The 13,343-nt window shown below is 46.7% G+C and overlaps 1 protein-coding gene across 1 annotated transcript in view; it reads left to right on the top strand.

Annotated features, from left to right (window-relative positions):
• Positions 1-13,343, top strand: part of SH3TC1 (SH3 domain and tetratricopeptide repeats 1) — a 78,435-nt gene that overhangs the window by 32,595 nt on the left and 32,497 nt on the right. Inside the window, exons 5-7 of the mRNA XM_075333267.1 lie at positions 1,129-1,272; positions 10,432-10,624; positions 10,941-11,011. Of these exons, the coding sequence (XP_075189382.1) occupies positions 1,129-1,272; positions 10,432-10,624; positions 10,941-11,011 (408 nt within the window). The remainder of the gene's footprint in view (positions 1-1,128; positions 1,273-10,431; positions 10,625-10,940; positions 11,012-13,343) is intronic.

Genomic DNA, 13,343 nt, shown 5'->3' with positions numbered 1-13,343 from the left:
ACACTTGCTAACTTTCTAGGTGGTTTTATTCTTTAGAGTTGTACAGTACCATAGTATTTACAGCCACCACTTGCCACATTTCCTGTCTTCTCTAAAATGCACTATTCAATTTTTGCTTTGGGTATATTTCTTATGCAGCAGTAATGTACACAGACAGTCATCACTCACATCCCTCCATGTCCCCAATGGTGCTCTGTCACACTAGGCAACGAAAGAACCAAGTGAGCTGCAAAAGGTAAGGGAAGGGGATCCCCGGGTCTAGGGAAGGAGGAGATGGTGACCCCTGACCAAACCAACTGCTGATCCCTGGGCTCCCTCACCACCCTAGATAGGTTCTGCACCTATGCACTGAGCTGGATACCTGGCCCTTGGTATCCCTAGTGCTGGACCCTAAATACTGAACAGGTGGAATGAGCTCTTCGTTGACCCCACTAAACACTAAAGTAAAACACAAGGAGGACAAATGGGGGGAAAATGCATGAACTACTTATCCACAGATGACCCAGGCAGGAGTTCAGCAAAGCAACAATACTACAGATGAGAGCAAGCCACCTGCTTGCAACCAGAGCTAAAATGACCTGAATAATATCACCAGCATCAGTCCAGGGAAGAAGGGACTATTTAAGCACCAATAGAATACTGATGATCAGCAGCTGGGTGGAAGGTGAGCTCCTGCTGGGTCCTAAAAGGTAAAGACGAATCCAGCAGGAAAGCTACCTATACCAATGAATACTGACAGCAGGAACAATGGAAAGTCAGGGAGCATTCTGCGCAGCCAAACGCTGTGACCTTCTATGGCCAGAAACCATATGACTGTCTGTCACCTATGACACACTCATGACAGGCTCATAGTCTAATTTCTCTATCTCATACACACTATGGCTCATTTGATAGGAAATCAATAACTTATCGTTATGTGTTTGGAGTGTGGGAAGAAAGCAGAGTACACGAGAAAACCCATGCAAACACGGGGACAACATATAGTCTCTATATGGATATTGTTGTTGTCTGGATTTGGACCCAGTGTTGCAAAGCAATAGTGCTAATCTATAGGTCACCAAGTTTCACTATTGTATAATATGACAATCATAGCAAAGCGGCTCATTGTTTTCTTCTCATTTCACGCAGGATTCCTGGATCACTGCATGGAGAACATATTTTTAGACCAGTCTTTTTGGCTAACGTCTCCAGAGGAAGAAGATGCTGGGATTCAAGTCTTGTTAAATGAAGGGTCACTAAGTCTCCTTTACAAGAATCTTTTAATGGAGGAAGGTTAGTAACACTTTCCTGGATGTAATCACCTTTCAGACATTTTCTGAAAGTGGCCAGTTTTTGCTCTTGATTTTCCTTTGAGTATTTTGGTTTTTTTTATTATCTTCTTTTTTATCCGCCGTAGATATGGAACTTATTATTTAATGCAATATTTTATGTCCTTTACCAAGAGGGAATTGCTCAAAGTGTAATTTTGCAGAGCAGCCTAATGACCCGCCCCCGAGGATCCTGTCAGCTCCGCCCTGTTGTTTTAAAAATAAAGAAAAAAGAGGAATACTGAGGAGAGCAACGGCAATAAAAATATTGCAATACTTGGGTTCTTTTGACCTTTTGACAATTTCTCTTTAAACCATTTGTAAATCATTTATGTAATATATTTGTATTAAAAATACTTGTCTTTTACTTCCTTCTAAAGTTGGTGCCATATGTTGGTTCTTACAAGCCTTCTTTATCAGAGCAAATAAGTTAGCCGGTATCGGTCTCATCAGAGTACAAGGATTTTGGAAATTCATTAATTAAGCCAAACAAAAAAAACAAACAAAATTATGCCCATTCTTTCCTTTTAATCTTGATTCGACATATCCCAAGATGAGTGGTGCAAGATGATGGGCTTTGAAAGAATAAACATAATCATGTTGGGAGATATTTATACATTTATACTATATGTGTATTTTTTTTTTCATGTCTGATGGTTGTCAATAAGGCTAGTTTCACACTTGCGTTGAACAGCATCCGTTGCATTGCGTTGTGTGACGGTTGCAACGGATGTGTTGCATTTAGTGGCACAACAGATGCAACGGATCGTACAAAACAACGGAATCTTTATTTTTTATTTTTTTTTCTTCTTCTTTCGTTTTACCGGCGGCAGACTATTGTGAACGATCAGCTGAACGCTCACAGCAGCCGGTAGCCGGGTGATCAGCTGATCGCTCACAGCAGCCGGTCGCCGGGTGCTCAGCTGATTGCTCACAGCAGCCGGTCACCGGGTGATCAGCTGATCGTTCGGCCGCCGAGAATGTGTGAGGGGGGAGGAGTGCGGGGGCGGAGTGTGGGGTTTGTGGAGCCGAGCCAAGCGGGACCATGGCACTGAGGACGTCAGTGCAGCGAGGAGTGCAAGGCTGGGGACAGGTGAGTGTGTGTGTGCGTGCGTGTGTACACGTGGAGTGAAGTGCGGGAGGGGGCGGAGCCGAGCGGGAAAGTGTCGGGCTCCCTGCACCCGTAGCCAGGGTAAATATCGGGTAACTAGGGAAAGCGCATTGTTTCGTAACCCGATGTTCACCCTGGTTACGAGTGCAGGGAGCCAGAGAGAGACCTACGAATTGCGCTGCTCAAAAAACGTTACATGCAGCGTTCCCTCCGCCCGGGTGCAGCGTCAAAATAACGACGCAGCGTCGTGCAGCGGATGCAACGCAAGACCATCCGTTGCTATCCGTAGCTAATAGAAGTCTATGAAGAATATAACGGTTCCTGCAACGGTTACCGTAATTCCTCAAGGCTGCGGATAGCAACAGAAGCCGTCCAACGCAAGTGTGAAAGCAGCCTTCATTTCAGGCTGTCAAAAGTTTGGCTAGCAATGTTTGGAACCCTCGTTTTGAGGATTAAAGAGTAAATTGGTAGGTTGACTCTATACGTATTGGGTATTGATTAACCTAAAAAAGTTGCAACTTGCATCAGACATGATTGTTGGTGCTGTGACAGGAAATGTGAATCATAATCAAAGGTGATACTACCACGTGTTACAGCGTTGTCCTCTTTGTGTATTATTGCCAATGATACCTGAATTTCTCCTTTTGTAATGTAACTTCCTACAATAAAAATTGATTGGATTAAAAAAAAAGTTTGGCTAGCAAGTCGTGAAAAAGCAGTGAACTTGTAAAATAAGAAATTAAGGGTCTCTCACAAAAGAGGGGTGCACACATTTGTAGGAAGGAATTTTGTAACACTGAACCCCCCAGTTTGCGTGAAACTATTGTAAGTGAGAAAGTGGAACAGGCTACCACGGGAGGTAGTGAGCTCTCCATCAATGGAAATCTTCAAGAGTAAGCTGGGTGAACAAATAGCTGGGATGATTTAGGAAAACCTGCACTCACAGGGGGTTAGACCCAAGGGTCCTTGATATCTCTTCCAACTCTATCATTCTATGATTTTATGTTTTGAGTTGGATTGAATCAGAAAGGTTATTGTCACACTGTACTAAGGGAGATGCTGAAGTTACAAACAGTGTAGCTTCAGAGTGTAGTTAGCAGGCAAACCACCAGATGGCAGTAGAGTAGTCAGTAAACCAGGTCAGCAGCAGGAGGTCTTGTCAAAAGCACAGGGATAATCAAATCGTGGTCAGGTGATAGCCGAGGGTCAGAAGCTGGGAAGTCACGTATGCAACAGGGTGTAGAGTCGGAGCCAAAGTTAGGAATGAGGATACAGATCAGATGCAGGGAATTCCAAGTATAAACAAGGGTGTGAGGACAAACAGGTCGAGACCGGGATAAGACAAACAGGGAGGGGTATACAGTAGACAGGAGCGGGTAGTTAGGGACCAGGATAGACAGACGAACGAGGATAGTACGAGTCAGAACATGGTAGCTGGGAGGCAGGACAGATCAGGTAACTCACCAGAGCCAGTAACACATGCTGCAGAGCATAAACTATCACTGGCACTGAACCGAAGGTGCAGCACCAGGATATAGAATCTCAGAGACCAGAGTAAGGCAGGGAGGAGTTAATCTTTGGCGTGACCAGGCCGGAGCTGGGCGAAATAATAAAACCACAGCGGCTAATACAGACCTGGATCATGACAGTTTCTTCAGAAGTTGTGCCTGTGTCTGGTATATTTTATGGAAATATGGGCGATAGCACTTGATCTGTGGACTAGAATTGAGATAATAAACATTATTGTTCCCGGGTATGGTGTATCTTACTGCTCTACTTCGAAGTTCTGTGCATGAAGTCAAGCCACCAAGTTATGGCCATCATCCGAAGAGTTTCTGTGACGCCCTGGGCAAGCCAGGGGTCACAGGTCATGACACCACCACACCCTACACCCCGGATAGGTACACCGAAGCTACCCAAAAATCCTTGTTGCCTTCCTCCAGGGGCTGATGTCCACACCAGGGGGTGGGCCAGGCGGTTGGCTCCGCCCACCGAGGAGTTCACAGCCCTGGAGGCGGGAAAACCAAGGAGTTCAGTCTAGTCAGAATTTGTAGTGAAGTAGAGTTGAAGAGAGGAGCAAGTGAGAGGAGTTAAAGTGGAAGAGAAAGTGACAGCTGAGAAAGCCTGAAGTTGGTCCGGGTGTGTGCCCCGGACTGAGACAGCAAGGTCAGCAGACGGCGGTGACCGTCTGCAGGAGAGGCTGATCGGAGGTTGCCGAAAGGACCGTGGACGGGTGGTGGCCCGGCGGTACCGGAACGGTATACGAAGAGAAGCCAGCACCATTGGCAGGGGCCTTTCGGATCCCGGCAAGGCTAGGAGTCGCCGTGAATTTGCCAAATCCGTCAGTGAAGGGGACCTCCTGGGTCTCCCAACAACCAAGTCCCGATTGAAGGCAACAGTCCAACCGTAGGAGAGAGACACCGCCACCGCCAAGGCACCAGTTTCTCAGGTCCAGCGCCTGCGGGCAAAGAGGGGCTCCTCCGGCCCATATCCAAGCCGGGGAGCGGGTTACCGGTGGGAACCCATCGCTACCAACATTTCATTAGGTGTAGGGACAGAGACCGTCACCGTCAACTACCGGGGGAAAAGCAACAGCAGCCGTCCGTGGGAACCGTCTTTCCAGCCGTGTGTTTTACCGAGAACTGTGTCAACGTCTCAGGCTGAGTGAGTACCACCGTGCCGTGCGGCACAGCGCTGCCCTCGTGACCCTGCACCTCACCAGGCCCTACACCTGGCCTGCCATCCATCCCTACCCCATCACCGGGCCCCGGGACAACCAACCCCCCTACCCACGGAGGGGAGAAATAACAACAAAGCTGCTCCCTGTCACCGCTCCCGGGATCCCCATACAGAGCAGCGGTGGTGTCCACACAATCACCACAACCGTGGGTGGCGTCACGGACAATAAATCCCCAAAACCAATCCCCTTTTCACTCACGGGCGAGGAGCGCCGCTCGAGTCCCCGGGATCCGGCCCATCGCTCGAGCCACCGAGCAGCAGAGGCCGCAGCAGCAGCGACAGCCGGACCCGAGCAGTGGGAGAGCGCGGCGTCCCCTCCTTCGCCCGCGACAACTTGGCGTCACGAACAGGATCTTACCGCTCTGCCGTTGGGTAGAGGTGCGCCTTGTGACCGCCAGAGGTGTCCGGCCGAAAAATTTCGGAAGTCGCCATCTTTGGCGCGAAAAGTTCCCACTCGAGCGTCTTCTCGAGTAGTGGAGGCGCGAAGGCCAAAACCCCGCCCCGAATGAGGAGGGGCCGGAAAGAGGCTAAGGGGGACGAAATGGCGACTGGTCGCATTTAGCCGCGGCTATAAAAGCGGGGACGCCAGGACTCTGCAGCCATCTTGTTCCTTGGAGGAGCCGCCAGCAACATGTGGATGCCGTCCCGAAGCACCGTGGCCCCCGCGCCTGGAACCGCGGCGTGGGTGGAAATCCGGACCGCGCAGCTCTACCAGAGGCTGCAGGTCAAAATGCAGCTCCTCATGGAGGAGTGGGAGACCGACATGGCGGAGGTTATAGCGGCCGTGCGGAGACGCGAGGAGGAAGCTGAGGTAGGGAGGGTGAGTGACCCACGCCCCGATGCCCTTGAAGGGCCGGTCATCGCGGCTGCGGGACCCGGTCTAAACCCTCTCGCCCTGCTGCCTCCCTCGCCACCCGTCTCGGAAGCCGTGACCCCGCCACTAGGCCCGCTACCACCGCCACCGGTAGCGATACCCAGCATGCCCGCCCCGGCGGGCCGACCTGTAGCCGGAGCCCCAAAACCAATCCCCTTTTCACTCACGGGCGAGGAGCGCTGCTCGAGTCCCCGGGATCCGGCCCATCACTCGAGCCACCGAGCAGCAGAGGCCGCAGCAGCAGCGGCAGCCGGACCCGAGCAGTGGGAGAGCGCGGCGTTCCCTCCTTCGCCCGCGACATTTCCATTGGAGCAATGTCCCCAACATCTGTGAAATTACTGTAGAAATAAAGCTGCATCATGGTTGTACCACTGGAAATTTTACCAAGCTGAGCTAACTTTATAGCAATATACTTTTATCTGTGCCATTACTAATGTTGAGTTTACATAAGCAGATTCTCGCCCAAGATGAGTGATGAAGACTAAATAGATTGATCTGCGCTTGTTTAAAGGCTATTTACACCTGTGTATAAAATAATTTTTATTTTCATTTACTTTCAAAATACAGTTACAATCAAAATTATTCAACCCCCATTGAAAATTACATTTATTAGCAAACTGTAAACCTTCCAACAACTTGCAAGAAACCAGAGAAGTAAAAACAATTTAAATGGCTGAACACAACAACCTTCAAGTAAGGCGGCTTTCACACTATGTTTTTTTAACATGCGTCCTGAACGTTTTTTTAACGCAAAAACGGATCCAGTGCAAATGCGTTTTCATTTCAATGCATTTACAATGGGCTCGCGTCAACATGCGTTCACATGCGTTTGCGTGCGCTATAGTGAGGATCCAGCGACTTGCAGTTTTTTAACTTTTTTCAAAAACGCTACTTGAGCTGCGTCCAAATACTGTTTTTCACTAAATCCTCACTATGCTGCACGCAAACGCAGGTGAACGCTGGCATACTGATAGACAGGATCCTGCTTGCTCTACTGAGCATGCCCAGAAACCAGCCTCGCGTGATCAGTCTCTCTCTCCCCCTCCCTCTCTACCCCTCCCTCTCTCTCATCTCCTCTTTCCCCCCCTGAGAGCGTCGGACGCTCGAAACCAAGGTAAATATCGGGTAACCAAGCAAAGCGCTTCGCTTAGTTACCCGATATTTACCTTGGTTACCAGCGTCTGCAGCTGTCAGATGCCGGCTCCCAGTCTATCACGTTCAGTTCCCCTCACTCCCGATCACATGACTTCAATGCCCGCCCATAAACTTCAAGTGACAGGATCCTGCAAAATGACACATGCGTTTTTCTTTGTAAAAACAGGATCCACTTTTTCAGCAAAAAAACGTTAATGACGCATGTTAAAAAAACGTAGTGTGAAAGCAGCCTTAGGTGATGTGATGGACACTCTAGAATTTTCCAGGACATCTTCTAAAACCAAGTCTTTGTGGACTTTGAGGAATAGAGATGAACGAATATGTTCAATTGAATTGAATTCTACTGTAATTTTACAAAGATCTTAATTTGCCAAGATTTTTGCAATTCACATTTCTGTGGATTCGGCAAGATGGCCATTTTCTGAATGGTAAAAAGCCATAAAACGTTAAAAATATAAATGTTTATACTTATCTCTCCAGCACCTTCTGATCACTGACAAAGCACTGAAATCCCCGGGCTTCTCTAGGTTGAAACTTCCAGCTCTGAAGAAGCTATAGGATAATTCTGCCCACGAACGTGCAAGGTCACAGTACATGTCGTAATGTCATGACATTGTGACTTTTTGTGGACTTGTACAGAACCCTCCCTGGCCTCATCAGAGCTGTAAGTCCCGGGCCTAGATTGAGAGCGATAAAAATATGCAGAGGATGGGATGGTGAGGAGAGGTGAGTGGTGAGGTGAGTATAAGAATGTTTAGATATTTTCCATCTCACATTTATTATGCTCTGTGATCTTCTGCCATGCTTCACTGTAGACATTACTGATCCACCGGCATGCTTCTGTGTCACCCCCGTGCCAGCAGCAGGCGCTGCTCGGATCCGGATCTACGGTACGGCTCGAGGGGTCCTCCGGACCCGGGGGTCGCGCGGACACTCCGAATGAAAGGGGATGTATTTATACGGGATTAGTTGTAGAATGTCTGTGACGCCACCCACGGTGTATGGTGAGATGTAGCACCACTGCTGCTGTTGCGGGGCTCCCTGGGACGTTAGGCTGGCAGCTGGATGTTAACCCCTCCGTGGGTAGGGATGGATGTCCCGGGGCCCAATGTCTCTATGCTGGGGATGGTGAGTGCAGGGGCCGGCGCACCCGGCTAGGTCGGGGATGTTACTCACAGTCAAATGAAGCACACGAGTCCTGTGGTAAACCAAGGTGATGGTGGCCGGCTTCCGCAGACGGTTGTATCTGATCCCACACCCAGACTGGTAGTCAAAGTCTCTCTCCTCTGCACTCAGTGTTTTGTATGTAGGACTTCCCGGTGTGAAACGTGGAAGTCCGGTCCCGGTCCTTTTGTTGAAAGCCGTGCCCGTCTGACGCTGACCCTTGGGATCTACGGACCCTGGTGGTGGCCCTACCCTCTCTGTGGGTGGTTGTCTACTTTTCGGGACTTAGGTTGGGACAGGAACTAAAATCCTGCCTTCAATCGGTTAATTAGCTAGGCCGTTGGTTTCGGTCCTGGCTTCAGGGTTCGAGTACCGACTCTGTGTACATGGTTTCCGGGTCGGTTCTCCGGTGTTGGTACCGGCGGCCTACAACCCTGGCCCGGTACACCTCGGATCTCCGCAGTCTTCTTCCTGTCTCCTGCAGACTCTGGCTACCGTCTGCCACCTAGCCCAGGTGTCAAGGCTTCGACCCTGGCACCTGTCAGCTTGCACATCCACTCCAAACTTCAATTCCAACTTATCTGACTGTTTTCCCGCCCCAGACTCTCCAGACCCCTAGGTGGGTGTGTCCCAACCGCCTGGTCCTGCCCACTGGTGTGTCCGTCCTTCCCTGAGGGGAGTGACTAGGGTTTCAGGTCGGCTGATTTAACCCTTTATGGGATCGGTGTTATGTGGGGGCCTACATGTGCAACTACCTGTTTTCCAGGGCACTACACTTCATTGAAGACATCACCGAGCCTTTGCCATGCCTCACTGTAGACATCAACAAGCAGGCATCACTGAGCCATCGTCATACTTCACTGTAGGTATAACTGAGCCATCACCATGCTTCACGGAATATATCACTAAGCCACCACCATGCTGCCCTGAAAGCAGGGTGTTCTTTTCAGCATACCTTCATTTTTATTCCTCATACTTTTCTGTGCTTTTGAGGCAGTAGAGACGTGCATCTCTCAATTTAGACACGGAGACCTTCAACATTTAGTATGCCCCTTACTGTATAAACTGAAACCTCAGTGCTTCCTGCCACCAAATCTTTTTGGAGGTCTTTTGCAGTCACTTGAGAATATTTGACCCCCTTCTCCTCAGGAATCTGGTGCCAACTAGTGATAACGTCTTCTTTTTCCTATGTTGTAAATTGTGGTAATAAAACTAATTTGAGATGGGGTGAATAATTTTGATTGCAATTGAACAAAGACAAGAAAATCTCTACATAATCTTCATCAAAAATGTTGTACCATTTTGCCGCTTTAGTGTGTCTATAAGTCAGTTATGTAGCTGAATGATTTTCCAAAAATGTTAGAAAACTATCAAACCTCTGACTAAGTTCTGATGGTCCTTTGCTTGACTCACTTTAAAGATGTCAGAGGGAACGGGGTGGGGGGTTTACGCTGGATAGGAGAAAACATGTGTGTAGGGATGACAAATAGAAAAGGAAAAGGAAATCACTGCAAGATAGAAGCTGTGCTGTTATAAGACCTAATAAAGACAGCAGCACTCTGTATAAACACAGACCTGACAGCCAGCCTGTATTACTGGGAAAGGCACTCTCATCAGAGAAAAATCTCAAACTTGGATGAGGCTGAAAATTCCATAAGTTTGTGCAAAACTCCCTGTGACACCAGCCTTTTTCTTGATTGTTGGTTGATCAGTACAATGTTTTCATGACCAAGAATCGGGATGAAATGTCTTCATGAATGCTTGCTTGGCAGATAATCAGCTCTTGTAAATGAGTCTTATGGGTGATCCCTATAATTATCCTGGTGGACGTCCCCTCCTGAGTCCTGACCTCTCGCTTCTGCTGAATAATGCACTTTGTATGAACTGCCCCAAAAAAGTGCAGAATAGAAACACTAACAATCACTTTGTATTTGGTCACTACTAAGGTTCATTCAGAATTAGGAATATTTTTTTCTAAACAAGCACTAATTACTGTAAAATTACCCCCTCCCCTAAGAATGAGAATGTATTTATGTATAAAAAGTGATCTGACATTGAATATTATACCTTTCTTTACGTAGGGATGTACTTTGTCCTCTGTTCTGACAACTCTGTACAGCAGGCCGTGGTTGTCGATGGTATTGTGCAGATAATTCAGTCCACTGCTGCTGCTGATGGTCCAAATCCGATGTGGACAGAGATGAATCCTTCCACAAGCGATGATAGGCCATTAAACCCAAAGACTGTCACTGAGCCGCTGTGTCCTTTCCATCAGTAGGTAGCTGCTTTTTCCATCCTTTTGCTCTCATGCATTTGTAAAGTTGAATTCTCTGCATCTATACTGGTTAATTCAGCTCCAATCCTGTACAGAACCTTATGCAGGGGTGGAGCTGAGGGCGGGGGCTACTGGCTCCTGGGGGGTGGGGTATCGATTTACCACTTTATCTAAATAATCAATCCAAGTCAAAGGGCTATGTTTACATACTTAACTCCGTAGTAAAGAAAAGCTTAATTATGGTCCTAATTAATGTCTGTGCTTGGAGTACATTATATGGCATTGTAGCTGTTATTTTTTTATTATTTTTTTTAGGTGGTTCCTGAAAACATATTTAAGTTCTGATCTAATCGACAAAGCTGATTCTGGGTTAGGAAATCAGATTGGTAAGTTGAAAACATGACCTTTTACTGAATAGCTGCTCATTGCAATTTACTTAGTGGGTATAATATGTTTGTTATTCCTTATCTGCGGGAAGCAGGATAATTACTGGTCTGACCATTGGGAGGTCGCGCATGCTCATCTCTGCTCCTTTCATTGTTTATAGGGCTGTGATCAGCTACGTATCTTCGACAGTCCCATAGACAGTGAATAGAGAAGCGTTCCATATGATTAACCTCCACTCAATTTGCAATTTACTTAAGGTGGATCTAATATGTTTGCAAGTTATTCCTTATCTGCAGGATGGAGGATAACTTACTGGTCTGACCACTGGGAGGTCAAGCATGTGCACCTCTGCTCCTTTCATTGTCTATAGGGTTGTAATCAGCTACGTATCTTATCTTTGACAGTCCCACAGACAGTGAATGGAGAACCCTTGTGTATCATTTACCTCTACTCCATTTAAATTGGGCTCCATTCTTGGGATTATTGGAGTTCACACCATCTACCTCTAATAGCAGTGTGTGGAGCTGCTTGTAACCTCTTAAATACCATTGTTTCATGTGTCCATTGCCCCCCATGATGTGATTGGAGGATAGCCAATTAGCCATATCTTGCTATGGCAAGTGAGGGTCTGCTGAAGAACCCCATGCCTTGACATTATGCTACTCCTGTGAAGACCTACGTGTAGCATACAGTAGTGACTCTTACAATGTAGTGCAATACAATGGCATTGCAGTATTTAGTACAAGCGATCAGATGATCAAAGGTTCATGGGTTTATGGCCCCTAAGCTAATTTTTAAAAAAAACAACCAAAAAAACAAAAAAAAAACAAATAAATAAATGTAAAAAAAATAATAAATAATAAATAATTATTTTATATATATATATATATATATATATATATATCTATATATATATAGTTAGGTCCAGAAATATTTGGACAGTGACACAATTTTCGCGAGTTGGGCTCTGCATGCCACCACATTGGATTTGAAATGAAACCTCTACAACAGAATTCAAGTGCAGATTGTAACGTTTAATTTGAAGGTTTAAACAAAAATATCTGATAGAAATTGTAGGAATTGTACATATTTCTTTACAAACACTCCACATTTTAGGAGGTCAAAAGTAATTGGACAAATAAACCAAACCCAAAAAAAAACTTTTTATTTTCAATATTTTGTTGCGAATCCTTTGGAGGCAATCACTGCCTTAAGTCTGGAACCCATGGACATCACCAAACGCTGGGTTTCCTCCTTCTTAATGCTTTGCCAGGCCTTTACAGTCGCAGCCTTCAGGTCTTGCTTGTTTGTGGGTCTTTCCGTCTTAAGTCTGGATTTGAGCAAGTGAAATGCATGCTCAATTGGGTTAAGATCTGGTGATTGACTTGGCCATTGCAGAATGTTCCACTTTTTTGCACTCATGAACTCCTGGGTAGCTTTGGCTGTATGCTTGGGGTCATTGTCCATCTGTACTATGAAGCGCCGTCCGATCAACTTTGCGGCATTTGGCTGAATCTGGGCTGAAAGTATATCCCGGTACACTTCAGAATTCATCCGGCTACTCTTGTCTGCTGTTATGTCATCAATAAACACAAGTGACCCAGTGCCATTGAAAGCCATGCATGCCCATGCCATCACGTTGCCTCCACCATGTTTTACAGAGGATGTGGTGTGCCTTGGATCATGTGCCGTTCCCTTTCTTCTCCAAACTTTTTTCTTCCCATCATTCTGGTACAGGTTGATCTTTGTCTCATCTGTCCATAGAATACTTTTCCAGAACTGAGCTGACTTCATGAGGTGTATTTCAGCAAATTTAACTCTGGCCTGTCTATTTTTGGAATTGATGAATGGTTTGCATCTAGATGTGAACCCTTTGTATTTACTTTCATGGAGTCTTCTCTTTACTGTTGACTTAGAGACAGATACACCTACTTCACTGAGAGTGTTCTGGACTTCAGTTGATGTTGTGAATGGGTTCTTCTTCACCAAAGAAAGTATGCGGCGATCATCCACCACTGTTGTCATCCATGGACGCCCAGGCATTTTTGAGTTCCCAAGCTCACCAGTCAATTCCTTTTTTCTCAGAATGTACCCGACTGTTGATTTTGCTACTCCAAGCATGTCTGCTATCTCTCTGATGGATTTTTTCTTTTTTTTCAGCCTCAGGATGTTCTGCTTCACCTCAATTGAGAGTTCCTTAGACCGCATGTTGTCTGGTCACAGCAATAGCTTCCAAATGCAAAACCACACACCTGTAATTAACCCCAGACCTTTTAACTACTTCATTGATTACAGGTTAACGAGGGAGACGCCTTCAGAGTTAATTGCAGC

The sequence above is a fragment of the Anomaloglossus baeobatrachus genome, chromosome 1 (assembly GCF_048569485.1).
Source record: "Anomaloglossus baeobatrachus isolate aAnoBae1 chromosome 1, aAnoBae1.hap1, whole genome shotgun sequence".
Taxonomy (NCBI): domain Eukaryota; kingdom Metazoa; phylum Chordata; class Amphibia; order Anura; family Aromobatidae; genus Anomaloglossus; species Anomaloglossus baeobatrachus.
This window is presented reverse-complemented; position numbering and strand designations above follow the sequence as displayed.